The 14,001-nt window shown below is 40.0% G+C and overlaps 1 protein-coding gene across 10 annotated transcripts in view; it reads right to left on the reverse strand.

The window, feature by feature from the left end:
• The window catches only part of cacnb2a (calcium channel, voltage-dependent, beta 2a), a 132,906-nt gene that overhangs the window by 9,408 nt on the left and 109,497 nt on the right, over positions 1-14,001 (reverse strand). For 8 of the 10 annotated variants that reach the window (XM_010905755.4, XM_020044479.3, XM_010905759.5 and 5 more), the window contains 5 exons: positions 10,989-11,065; positions 8,509-8,648; positions 5,852-5,932; positions 2,373-2,431; positions 1,489-1,598 (listed from right to left, as the gene is read on the reverse strand). In XM_010905755.4, the coding sequence (XP_010904057.2) occupies positions 1,489-1,598; positions 2,373-2,431; positions 5,852-5,932; positions 8,509-8,648; positions 10,989-11,065 (467 nt within the window). Of the gene's footprint in view, positions 1-1,488; positions 1,599-2,372; positions 2,432-5,851; positions 5,933-8,238; positions 8,259-8,508; positions 8,649-10,988; positions 11,066-14,001 lie in introns of all 10 variants that reach the window. The other 2 variants (XM_020044480.3, XM_010905762.4) reach the window with 1 other exon arrangement.

Here is a 14,001-nt window from a genome sequence, read left to right on the forward strand (position 1 = left end):
GCCTTCAAAATGGAACAAAATAAATTTGTGCTGAAATAGTTTTCAGAATGCTTTATTTTACTCTGTTCATCCTTCCCTCCATCATGACCAGTTTCCTGGGCTTTACCACTGAGAAGCATGATGCTCCCCCCCATGCCTCACCATAGGGATTTTATTAGGCAGGTAACTTATTTTTGCCCAACAAATCACTTGGAATTCAATCTAATAGTTTGATTTTCCTTTCATCAGATATTATTTTCCTCACGTCATTCAGGCGGCATGTCATTTGCCTTTTACTCAGGAGTGTCTTCTGTCTAGCCTGATTAATGGAGTGCTGCAGAGATAGTTGTCCTTGCAGGTTTTCCCATCTCTGCAGAGAAACTCTGAAGCTCTGTTAGAATGGCCATTGGGTTCTTCATCACCTTCCTGACCTCTTGCCCGGTTACTTAGTTTAACCAGAGAGTCAGCTATAGGAAGAGACTTCGTGGTTCCAAACTTTCTCAATTTCTCAATGATTTAGCCCACTGTGCTCCTGGGAACTTGCAATGCTTTAACCATTTTGCCTTGACACAAATGACCTTTCAGTTAATATTCCAACTCTTTAACCACTAAGGTCAACTCAACTTTTTTTCATTGCAACCCTCTAATCAGGAAATTATTTCGACCTGGGACACCAGTTAGGAGCAATTAATGATGATGAGGTACAGTATGAGAAAAACAACTGGCTCTGGACTTCACAGAATAAGAGTTGACCCTGCACGGTAGTTTCTACAGCTTGACAGACTACGTATGAAATGGCACCCCATTCTCTATTTAGTGCCCTAAATTTGGCCAAGGTCTACATTGGGCACTGATTAAAAGTTCACTCTGATTAGCCCAATTTACTCTGTCTAGTCCATTATAACTGGCCAGACCAATTTGGATCTTCTTTTCCATTAAATCGGTCTTTGATCAATTATATCTGATCTCTTGCAGTCAGATCAGTTTCAATGCTGATCTGACTGGTTCAAATACCACATATTTAAAAAGAAATAGCAGAATTGGACTGCTCGTCAAAACGCAGCTAATGTGACGGCGATCCAACACAAAGATTAGCTGGATGGCTTCTGTAGTTCCACTGGCTCTCCGGCCACCCTTGTGAGGTTATAACTGAGGAATCTGTTTCATTGTAATCGCAGCTCGTTAATCAAAGCTGCTTAATTTATATGGGTTCTTGACCTTGTTATCTGGCAGCAGGCTTCTAGTTTCTTTCTCTCTCTCTAAAACACAAAACATTTTAAATCACAGCTCCAGCCAAGTCATTGCCCCGTCCAACACGCATTAAAATCATCTTTAAGGTATCGTTCCAAATGGCACCCTATTTCCAGATAAATAATGCTTAACTGCCATTTGGGACATATCTGATTTTTTTTCTTTATTTGAATAAAGAGAAGGGAATGTTGAAAAGAATAATCAGTCTCTCTGCCTGCAGCAAACACTAGGGGAACAGTTCAGACCTTCAGAACTCACCAAGGTTGGAGCGCGTGTTTGAGCGCTCGATGATGGCGTGTTTACTAGGGTTGTTGAGGACTGAGCGTTTGGCAAGAGAAATGTCCGCTGTGACTCGAGTGATTGATATTCTGATGGAAAGGCAGAAAGAAAAGGACCGGTCACTGAGGAAATAAGTTTGTTTGGATTTCTGAAACGGATAGTCTTGATTAAAGATTACAAGCCCCCAAAAGAAAAGTAAAACCTGGAAAAAGCCTGGTATTCAAATAAATAAAGAAAAAACTGACTGCAGTCAATAAGCCGAAAGGTATTGTGATTTCTATGAAATAGACAGAGATGATGTGAGTGTGCTTATACTCACCGATACCAAAATGAAACGGACTAATCTAAAATACGTGTCAAATATTTTTTTGCAAATACATTCCCAAATGAATGTCACACCTGAAAGATTCTATGATACAAAAAACACCATTTTACATTTTATTATGTTTCACATGTATCCTAATATGCATTAGAACAAATATTTGAATTTGAAAACATCTGGTTATGAAAAAGTCATATTACAGTATAAGCTGCTCCTAAGATCTGTAACATCCTTTCTCTACGATGGATGGGAGAGTGTCCGGGCAGGCCAGACAGGGACTGGTGCCTAGGGAAGCGAGGAGCAGAGGAGAATTCTGTGCTGCACAAGGGCGCACTATGGCCTATTAAGGACATGGAGAGGACCTATTTAAAGCAATAGCTAGCACACATCTTCAGGCCAAACAAACTTGTTACACACTCTGTCTGCAAAACCTCCAGGGACAACTAAATACCAGCCTGTAGGACACAGGAGAACAGACTGAGCAGTGACAAAGAAAGAGAGAAAAAGAAAGAAAGGGCGAAAGAGAGATGGTTCAACTTACCTCCCCTCAAATCGATGTTTCAAAAAGTCAAACAGTGCTTTTTGCATCATGTCTGTCACCTAAAAGCAAATAGGATGTTAAAAAAGGACACTTTTCAGGGTTAGGGTTGACTTTAGTTTGACTTTCATGTGCATAAGACTTTTGCACAGTACTGTAACTTTTGCAACCTTGTAATTTTTGCTTTGCCAAATTACAAGGTTCACACACACACACACACACTTTTCAACTGTGTCTGTGTGTATATGCGTGTGTGTGTGTGTGTCTGTGTGTGCGCACCCAGTGGGAAAATGTCAGGGTTTCTCAGCCTCCACAGGATTGGTGGTAGTGTTATAGTGACAATGGTGTTATAATGACGATGGTGTTATAATGACGATGGTGTTGGTGGTAGTGTTATAATGACGATGGTGTTGGTGGTAGTGTTATAGTGATGATGGTGTTGGTGGTAGTGTTATAATGACGATGGTGTTATAATGACGTAGTGTTGGTGGTAGTGTTATAATGACGTAGTGTTGGTGGTAGTGTTATAGTGACAATGGTGTTATAAGGACGATGGTGTTATAATGACGATGGTGTTGGTGGTAGTGTTATAATGACGATGGTGTTGGTGGTAGTGTTATAGTGATGATGGTGTTGGTGGTAGTGTTATAATGACGATGGTGTTATAATGACGAAGTGTTGGTGGTAGTGTTATAATGACGATGGTGTTATGATGACGTAGTGTTGGTGGTAGTGTTATAATGACGATGGTGTTGGTGGTTGTGTTGTAATGACGATGGTGTTGGTGGTAGTGTTATAATGACGATGGTGTTATAATGACGTAGTGTTGGTGGTAGTGTTATAATGACGATGGTGTTGGTGGTAGTGTTATAATGACGATGGTGTTATAATGACGATGGTGTTGGTGGTAGTGTTATAATGACGACGATGTTATAATGACGATGGTGTTGGTGGTAGTGTTATAATGACGATGGTAGTGTTATAATGACTATGGTGTTGGTGGTAGTGTTATAATGACGATGGTGTTATAATGACGTAGTGTTGGAGGTAGTATTATAATGACGATGGTGTTATAATGACGTAGTGTTGGTGGTAGTGTTATAATGACGATGGTGTTATAATGACGTAGTGTTGGTGGTAGTGTTATAATGACGATGGTGTTATAATGACGTAGTGTTGGTGGTAGTGTTATAATGACGATGGTGTTGGTGGTAGTGTTATAATGACGATGGTGTTATAATGACGTAGTGTTGGTGGTAGTGTTATAATGACGATGGTGTTATAATGATGTAGTGTTGGTGGTAGTGTTATAATGACAATGGTGTTATAATGACGTAGTGTTGGTGGTAGTGTTATAATGACGTAATGTTGGTGGTAGTGTTATAATGACGTAGTGTTGGTGGTAGTGCTATAATGACGTAGTGTTGGTGGTAGTGTTATAATGACAATGGTGTTATAATGACGTAGTGTTGGTGGTAGTGTTATAATGACGTAGTGTTGGTGGTAGTATTATAATGACGATATTGTTGGTGGTAGTGTTATAATGACGATGGTGTTATAATAATGTAGTGTTGGTGGTAGTGTTATAATGACGATGGTGTTATAATAACGTAATGTTGGTGGTAGTGTTATAATGATGATGGTGTTAACTCACTAGCATGTACAGTAGGTTCAATATGCAGCTTGTAACTTGGCAAAGCAAATGTCTGGTCATACCAACATTTCTTTTTCTATATGCTTCCTAGTTACAGTACTGTGCAAAAGTCTTAGGCACATGAAAGTCAAACTAAAGTCATTTATTTGGCTAGCAAGTGGTTATTTATATATATTTAAAAAGATATATACATATACATTACAGTTCCAAAGTTTTAGAACACCCCCATTTTTCAATTTTTTATTGTATTATGATCAGTCAAAGTCCAGAATATTGCTATCATAATGGGGAGAAAAAGAGAATTAACAAAGGAATACAGAAAGACCATTATAACCCTTAAAAGTGTAAGTCTTTCCTTTAGAGAAATTGCAAAGAAAGACAAGGTGTTAGTGATTACAGTTTCCTGCAGTACAACATCAAAAGGCACTTAGAGGAAACTGGCAGGAATCTGTCTGGCAGACCCAATGCCACAACAATATCTGAAGACATGTTTCTGAGAGTCATCAGCTTTTGTGATAGGTGGCTCACAGGAAAACAGCTTCAAGCACAGCTTAACACGAAGTAAGCAAGTTTCAGTTTCAACTGTGAAGAGAAGACTTCAAGCTGCAGGTTTGACAGGTTGAGTGGCAGAAAGAAAGTAATTCATAAGACGGCAAAATAGGAAAAAGAGGCTTGCCTGGGCCTTGAAGCACTGCCAGTGGACTACTAAAGACTGGAAGAAGGTCTTAGGGACCGATGACAAAAAAATCAGAATTTTAAATCTTCAGATCATCATGAAGGGTTTTGTATGCCGTCGAGTATGCGAAAGGATGGTTCTCTGTGAGTGACAAACATGGAGGAGGATGTATGATGGTCTGGGGCTCTTTTGCTGGATCCAGTCAGCAAGTTGCACAGAGTGGGTGAAAATATGTAAAACAAACAATTCCATGATTTCTCTTTTTTCCCCAATTGTTCATTAGTTCTATGCTTTAATTTCAGAGTAGATTATGACATTTTACTGTGTAACTTTAAATAGAAACTACAAAAAAGGTGCTCTAAAAATTTATGTATATGTATTTATGTATGTATATACATACATACATATATACACACACACTCATATATATATATATATATATATATGTATACACATTTTCGTGTCTGTGTCTCCACGGGTGGGTGAAAAGCAGCAAGCGCTCGGTTGGTGAGATAAGGAGCTTCTTAGCAGACTATTGTTTCATTGACTGATAGCACTTTATCCGACTTTGTAAACAACAGTGATTCTCAGTGTTCAAGAGGCTGCTGCTTCTGTCTGCTTTCCACTAATGCACTGAGAGTAAGATAAACTCTGGAACAACATCCATGTGCCCGAAATGACAAGTGGAAATTTAATTTGTTTCAAAAGAATGTATCTGAAAGTTTTGTAGTTATCCTAGAATAACTAGGGTTTTAAATAATGTATTTGTGAGTTTAGTAGAGTTGCAAAATTTTGGTAACTCCCATAATTCTTTGGTTTTCTGGATGTAATCCCATTTGGAAAACTCCCAGCATCAGTAGGGAATGAACAGGAAATCTGCCAAAAAATGTTGGGACAGTTACAGGAATGTTGTAACCAAGATTGGTCCAAGCCCAAAACCAAAATTCATAATTGAGCAGTTAAACAGTTGAGTAGTGTTTTAGTGGTAACGTTAATTTAACGTGGTTGCATTGCAGTTATGTGGATCTATCAGTACATCAGTGTTTAATTTTTTTTCTGTTTTCTGCGGACCTCAGGAAGTGTAGCTGCTGTTTTGGAAGAAGCTAACAAAGATCCAAATAAATTAAAATCTATGCAAATGAGTGTAGTTACCTCATAGCCCTTCAGTGACGGTCCAACCAGGACCACAGGTCGCATGGAAGGCACAACGTCGTACGGAGGAATGTGTTCCGTCTGCCCAATGAGAAGAAACACCCTTCAGGTTTGCATCCAGGCAGATTATCATACAGGCTTGCGTACCAAATGCCACTCATTAGGGAGGCATAAGGGACACATTTCCAAATCTCATTGGGGGGGGTGGGACCCGCAGTCACGCAAAACACCCCACACCCTTTAATAGAAGTGAAGGGGACTGTAACTTGTGAACTATGCAATGAGATGTCATAATTGTGAACACAGATTACACTCAACACACATGGGAAGCCTGTTAAAAAGGGCAATCTGGGATTGGAATATCCCTTGATCCTTTTATGGTTGAATGATCCGTAAGGGGGTTCAGTTTTCATTTGGAGGAACTACAGTATTGTGCAAAAGTCTTAGGCCCCTGAAATTCAAACCTATCATTTGGATATTAAGTGTTTTATATTTATATATATATATATATATATATATATATATATATATATATATATATATTTACAAATATACACTTACTATCCAAATAAATGACTTTATTCCACTTTTAGGTGCCTATGACTTCTGCACAGTACTCTACGTTAGCAAATTATCCTCTAGAAACAAGCAGAATCTCTCATTACATAATTCTTCTCCAACTCAAAGGGAATGTTAGTACAGAAAATGGTTAGTTGGAACCGGAATACAAAGAACCAAAAAGGATTGGTTAGTTGGAACAGAAACACAAAGAACCAAAATTGATTGGTTAGTCAGAACAGGAACACAAAGAACCAAATTGGATTGGTTATTCGGAAAAGGAATATCCAAAAGATATTCAGATCGAAAACGGTAGGAAATGGTAAAAACTCAAACTAAAAGAAAACAGCGAGCAGACTAGCAGAGAGAAACCCAGTCACACAGAAACTAAGTGGGAGCTCAGTGTATATCGGTGACTGCTCCAAAGGGATATGCATGTGGTTATGTGTGTATGTGTGTGTTTGACAGTGAGACTATAGACCTCTGCCCACATCTATGTGCTGTCAAGTCTACAGCTTTGTTGTGACAGTGTGGTCTGTCTGAGGATCACGTCCGACATAGGGACTGTCAGGCTGCCGCTTTTCACTGAGAAATGAAAGTGCATTCCTCCTAGGGAGCGACAGTGTGCAATCTAAGAACTGTTGGAGATAGCCATGACAGCTGGATGAAGAGAGAGAGGATGACAGAGAGAGGTGATAGTGATCAGCCTGTCACACTTCTACCTTCTTTCACACCTGGATATTGCAGCTATGACTCAGCTATGTTTTTTGCCCCATCGCATTCTGTTTTTCTTTTAACTTCATCTCTACTATGTTTACCTGTCTCACATTGATCCTTTTTTAGGATAGGCATCTCTTTTTCCCTTATCTCTCTTTCTATTCCTTTTCCTGTCTCTCGCTCTCTCTACTTCCTTTTTCCTGTCTCTCCATGTCCATCTCCCTCTCTGTCTCCCTCTCTTTCACTTTTTCGACTCTGCTGTCGTCACTGGCTGTCCCCAGGGAACTGTTATTCTAACGTCTGCTAGATGCGCGCCAGAGTTGACTGTGTCAGGAGCGCTGCTGGTCACTGTCGTCACAGAGACGGACATGTTAGCGGGCCCCGCTGCTGTTGTCATTGCTTTTCTTAGGAAGTATGTGACACTGAATCCTCAGGATTTGTGTGTTACTTCGGGAAGTGCTTTATTTAAGGCAAGATTCCCGTAGAACGTGTATAAGCAACGACAATTGGAGTCATTGTTTTAATGGAGGTCGCACTTGATTCATATTGCTGTGTGATGAACCTTCAAGATGATGATGATAGCTGTAACTATAGATATGCCCTTCTGGTTTAAGAATAGGATACACTGAGTGCCCACTAACTCTGCATCATGCATTCATTCACACACTAATACTATAAAAATAATTATCCCCTAACCCTAACCTATACCTCAATAGCCTAACAATTACACTAACACTTAACATAGCCCTAATGTCTAACCCTAACCCATAAATGCCTACATTTAAAAGTAACCCTGACCCTTACATTAACCCAACTGGATTTACCCTAAACCTAAGCCAGAAAGCCATACTTTTACTTGTGGGGAACGGCTAAAAAAAACCTTGCTTGGACCGATTTGTCCGATTTGATGTGTTGTTAAACTCAGACCACACACACACACACACACACACACAGACAATAGCAACAACAGCAAGTAGGATGGGAGAGTCAGGGTTAACCACACCCACTGCAGCAAACGAACAGGAAGCACATCCCAGACCCCCGGGGCTCCCCTAAGGGGAGGTGGGTGGTTAGGATGGTTTGGTACGTGCTGCAACGCTAACTTTACTTACCGACTTCTGCTTCTGCTTAGCTAAGGCCCAGATGGAAGAGGACAGAGAGAGATGGTTAAGAAACAGGCAACATGCACGCTAATGGATCGAACGTCTGTGAGGGGGGGGGGGGGGTGAGAGACAGACTGTGCTTGTAAGTAAACGGACCGGCCGGATGGTGAACATGGTGATGCGGAGCAGCCACTCAGGCGGACACGGTGGGTAGCCGTGCAGACGGACGGACAGAGACGAGTGGCTGAGGGAGGACAGCGGTGTACGGGCCATGTTTACCTTCTTAAAGAAGGGCATTCGTTTCTCTCTGGCTAGGGTGGGAGATATGACAGTGTTTGGCTGACTGGGTCTAGGGGACCGTAGGTGGACTGGAAGCTCATTGTCCTCGGGATCTAAGCCTGTGGCGTCTATGTCAATGGCTACGCACACAGACACACAGGAAGACTGTTACACAGAGGCGAACACAGGAGGCTAGATGGAGAACAATGAACACCTAACACAGAACAGACACTCATTATTTCACTAGAATTTACTCAATATACACCATATTGAGACCACAGTCAACTATACAATACAAGAGCACTGACAGTAAACAATAGCACAATGGTTTATAATAGCACAAGGAGCAGCAAATTGTGTAAAGGGTAGTATGGGATTTTGCCAATTGATATTTTGTTTTGTCGCTGAAACAACGTGTCATCACATTACTACAAGAGGTACCTCCTGTAGCTGTGAAATGGGGTTCTAGTAAACAGAGCAGGTTTGGTTTTCTTCCTACAGATGTGACTATAGCAGTTTGTTTAAGCTACAAAATATGATAACCCCATGTCTTGGTAGACAATACTCTTAGGAACTAGTTGCCAGCAGAACAGAATGAAATCAATTGGACAAGAACAGTCTGTAAACCAGAATCAGACTTTTGATATTAAAATTAGATTACAGGCCAAAAAACCTTGTGAGGCCCTATGATAATGCAATTGCTTTTAGCATAAACAGCGTTTAGCACTGACCAGTAGCCCTACCACAAAACGTCATATTGTAAGAAGAAACATACACACTGTATCCACAAGTTCACCTGACTCTTGAGAACTACATAAAGAACTTTAAAAACACATTTCTTGCCCTTGTTACAATATTTTTTGAATGTTATAAATCTTATAGATTAAAAATGACCTAAACTGCTACTGACCTATACTGTAGGTCAGTAGCAAAGACAAAATAAGAATTAGCCTCTGCTAAAAAAATATAACATTTTCAAATATATATGTATGCATGCAGTGGATATAAAAAGCATACACAGCCCTATTAAAATTCCAGGTTCTTGTGATGTAAAAGAATGAGACAAAGATAAATCATGTCAGAAATAAATCATAAATCATTTTCCACCTTTAATGTGACCTATAACGTGAACAATTCAATTGAAAAACAAACTGAAATCTTTGTGAAAAAATGTAATTAAATCACAATAACCTGGTTGCATAAGTGTGCACACCCTTAAACTTTTTGGAACTGTTCATAATTCCTTCCATCATGATTAAGGCCCCGGTTTCAGCTGAAGAAAAACAGCCCTAAAGCATGATGCTGCCACCACCATGCTTCACTGTGGGTATGGTGTTCCAAAAAGTTCAACCTTGGTTTCATCAGACCATAACACATTTTCCCACATGCTTTTGGGGGACTTGGGGGGTTTGTTTTTGCAAACTTCAGCTGGGCTTGGATGTTTTTGTTGTCACATGTAGCACACAGCCAGTACTTGCCAGAAATTCTTGCAGCTCCTTTAATGTTGCTGTAGACCTCTTGGAAGCCTCCCTGACCAGTTTTCTTCTCATCTTTTCATACATTTTGGAGGGATGTCCAGTTGTTGGTAATGTCTCTGTTGTGCCATATTTTCTCCACTTGATGATGACTGTCTCCACTGTGTTCCATGGTATATCTAATGCTTTGGAAATTCTTTTGTACCCTTCTCCAGACTGATATCGTTCAACAATGAGGTCCCTCTGATGCTTTAGAAGCACTCTGCGGACCATGGCTTTTGCTCTGAGATGCAACTAAGGAAAACCCTATTAGAACAGCTGAAATTTATTTGTGATTAATCTGAGTCACTTTAACTGATGGCAGGTGTGTAATGACTTGTATTTAACATGAGTTTAAACGTTATTGGTTATATCTGAACACAGCCACATCCCCAGTTATAAGAGGGTGTGCACACTAATGCAACCAAGGTTTTTATTTTTCATTTTTCCCCCTTGAAGATTTTAGTTAGTTTTTCAGTTGAATTGTTCATATTATAGGTCACACTGAAAGTGGAAAAAGTTCTGACATTATTTTTCTTTGTCTCATTCTTTTATATCACAAAAACTTGGCATTTTAACAGGGGTGTGACTTTTCATATCCACTGTATATACAATACAGCTCCGGAAAAAATTAAGAGACTACTGCATCTTTTTCTCTCCTTTCCAAAAAAGTTGAAAAGGAAAGTTTTGAGTGAAGAACAGAAGCATTCAATTTGCAGTGGTCTATTAATTTTAACCTTTTTGTGCCTCACTCAAAACCTTCCTTTTCAACTTTTTTGGAAAGGAAAGAAAAAGGTGCAGTGGTCTCTTCATTTTTTCCGGAGCTTTTATATATATATTCACCTTCCATTATCAAGGCTTACAGGTTTACAGTCGTTGACAATACTGAAGGGTTGGCATGAAGAGTTTCTGTTAGTGAAAAATGTGTTGATGAAAACACCTGCTCCAAGCGTCTACTTTACTCACCAGAGGAAGGTGGGGTGGATTTCCGCGAGTTAGGAACCACTTCACCTAAACTGGTTGAGGAGTTCGCTCCTGATTTACTGCAAAAAAAAAAATCCTCTGCATCAGCTTTATCAGAATATACAGAAATACATAAATATTTGACAGTTTTGTGTTTTTGCACTGTACTGCAGCACACTTGATTGGAAATTAAACAATGACTAAGAGGTTGAAGTGCAGATTGTTAGATATCATTTAGGGTTTTTACATCCATAAATCGTGAACTGTGTAAGAATTACATCCCTTTTTATATTTAAAGGGGACCAATTAACAATATTAAATTGTCATATTTAGTACTTCCAAATCCAATACATTCAAAGCCTGTGATCCATATACAATTGTGCACATATGTTTGCATACCTTGGCAACAATTTTGACATTTTGGCATTTTGAAAATATCATGCAAAATATTTTTTCTTTAAGAATAGTGATCATATGAAGCCATTCATCACACAGTTGTTTGGCTCCTTTTTAAATCACAATTATAACAGAAATCACCCAAATGGCCCTGATCAAAAGTTTACATACCCTTGAATGTTTGGCCTTGTTACAGACACACAAGGAGACACAATGGCATTTAAAGGTGAATTTCCCACACCTGTAGCTTTTTAAGTTGCAATTAGTGTCTGGGTACAAATAGTCAATGAGTTTGTTAGCTCTCATGTGGATGCACTGAGCAGGCTAGATACTGAGCCATGGGGAGCGGAAAAGAACTGTCAAAAGACCGGTGTAACAAGGTAATGGAACTTTATAACGATGGAAAAGTATATAAAAAGACATCCAAAGCCTTGCAAATGCCAGCCAGTACGGTCAGGTAGACCAAAAAAGATTTCAGCCAAAACTGCCAGAATAATTATTTGGGATACAAATAAAAACACACAGGTTACCTCAGGAGAAATACTGGCTGCTCTGGAAAAAGATGGTGTGGTTGTTTCAAGAAACACAATACGACAATACTTGAAAAAAAGATTGCTGCATGGTCAAGTTGCCAGAAAGAAGCCTTTACTGCACCAATGCCACAAAAAAAGCCCTTGGCTTGGTATCAAGAGATCCCCAAATTTTCCACTTCTTAATAAGTGATTGAACAGCCGGTTACAATATGTCGGATAATACCTTGACATGCCTCACAGCTTCTGGCACACTGTAACTTTGAGTGACGACACCAAAATACTGCTTTATGGCATGGGGAATCTTTTGAAAATGTATGATGAATGCAGCATGTTTTCAGAAAATACTGGCAGACACTTAGCATTCCTCTGCACGAAAGCGGCACATGGGACACTCTTGGACTTTCCAGCACGACAATGACCCTAAACACAAGGCCAAGTTGACCCTCCAGTGGTTACAGCAGAAAAAGGTGTTTCTGGATTGGCCATCACTGTCTCCTGACCTTAATATCATCGAGTCACTCTGGGGAGATATCAAATGTGCGGTTCATGCAAGACGACCAAAGACTTTACATGACCTGGAGGCATTTTGCCAAGACCAATGGGCAGCTATACCACCTGCACATAAGGTGGTATGCCAGTTCCTTCATTTCACACTTCCAGCTTGCCATCACTCTGGTAAATACTTTTCTCATCAGTCCAGAATATGTTTTTTCCAAAACATTAATCATCTTCTGGTGAAGCCATGCTTTTGTGGATTTGGATGTGTGCTTTGGGCCATTGTTGTGCTGAAAGGTGAACTTCATCTTCAGCTTTATAACAGATTTTTTGCCAAAATTGCCTTGTATTTGGAACTGTTCATAATTGCCTCCACCCTAAGGCCCCGGTTCCAGCTAAAGAAAAATATCCCCAAAGCATGATGCAGCCACCACCATGCTTCACTGTGGGTATGGTGTTCTTTGGGTGATGTGCAGTGTTGTTTTTGTGCCAAACATACCTTTTGGATTTATGGCCAAAAAGTTCAACCTTGGTTTCATCAGACTATAACACATTTTCCTACATGCTTTTGGGGGACTTTGGGGGATGTTTGTTTTTGCAAACTTTAGCCGGGTTTGGACGTTTTTCTTTGTAAGAAAAGGCTTCAGTCTTGCCACCCTAACCCATTCATATGAAGAATACGGGAGATTGTTGTCACATGTAGCACACAGTCAGTACTTGCCAGAAACTCCTGCAGTTCCTTTAATGTTGCTGTAGGCCTCTTGGAAGCCTCCCTGACCAGTTCTCTTCTTGTCTTTTCATACATTTTGGAGGTACCCTTTTCCTGACTGATATCTTTCAAAAGTGAGATCCCTCTGATGCTTTGGAAGCTCTTGGCGGACATGGCTTTTGCTCTCAAAGGCAACTAAGAAAATGTCAGGAAAATCTTACTAGAACGGCTGAACTTTATTTGTGATTAATCATAGTCACTTGATGGCAGGTGTGTAACGACTTCTATTTAACATGAGTTTGAATGTAATTGGTTAATTCTGAACACAGCCACATACCCCATAAGAGGGTGTGCACACTTATGCAACCAGGTTTTTATTTGTAATTTATCCCCCTCAAAGATTTGGACTTTGCTGCATACCTCGGTTGTAACGAGTGGTTATTTCAGTCAAAGTTGCTCTTCTATCAGCTTGAATCAGTCGGCCCATTCTCCTCTGACCTCTAGCATCAACAAGGCATTTTTGCTCACAGGACTGCCGCATACTGGATGTTTTTCCCTTTTCACACCATTCTTTGTAAACCCTAGAAATGGTTGTGCGTGAAAATCCCAGTAACTGAGCAGATTGTGAAATACTCAGACCGGCCAGTCTGGCACCAACAACCATGCCCCGCTCAAAATTGCTTAAATCACCATTCTTTCCCATTCTGACATTCAGTTTGGGGTTCAGAAGATTGTCTTGACCAGGACCACAACCCTAAATGCATTGAAGCAACTGCCATGTGATTGGTTGATTAGATAATTGCATTAATGAGAAATTGAACAGGTGTTCCTAATAATCCTTTAGTTGAGTGTATTCCTAAACTCACTTATGCTTACACACCCA

Source organism: Esox lucius, chromosome 21 (assembly GCF_011004845.1).
Source record: "Esox lucius isolate fEsoLuc1 chromosome 21, fEsoLuc1.pri, whole genome shotgun sequence".
Lineage (NCBI taxonomy): Eukaryota > Metazoa > Chordata > Actinopteri > Esociformes > Esocidae > Esox > Esox lucius.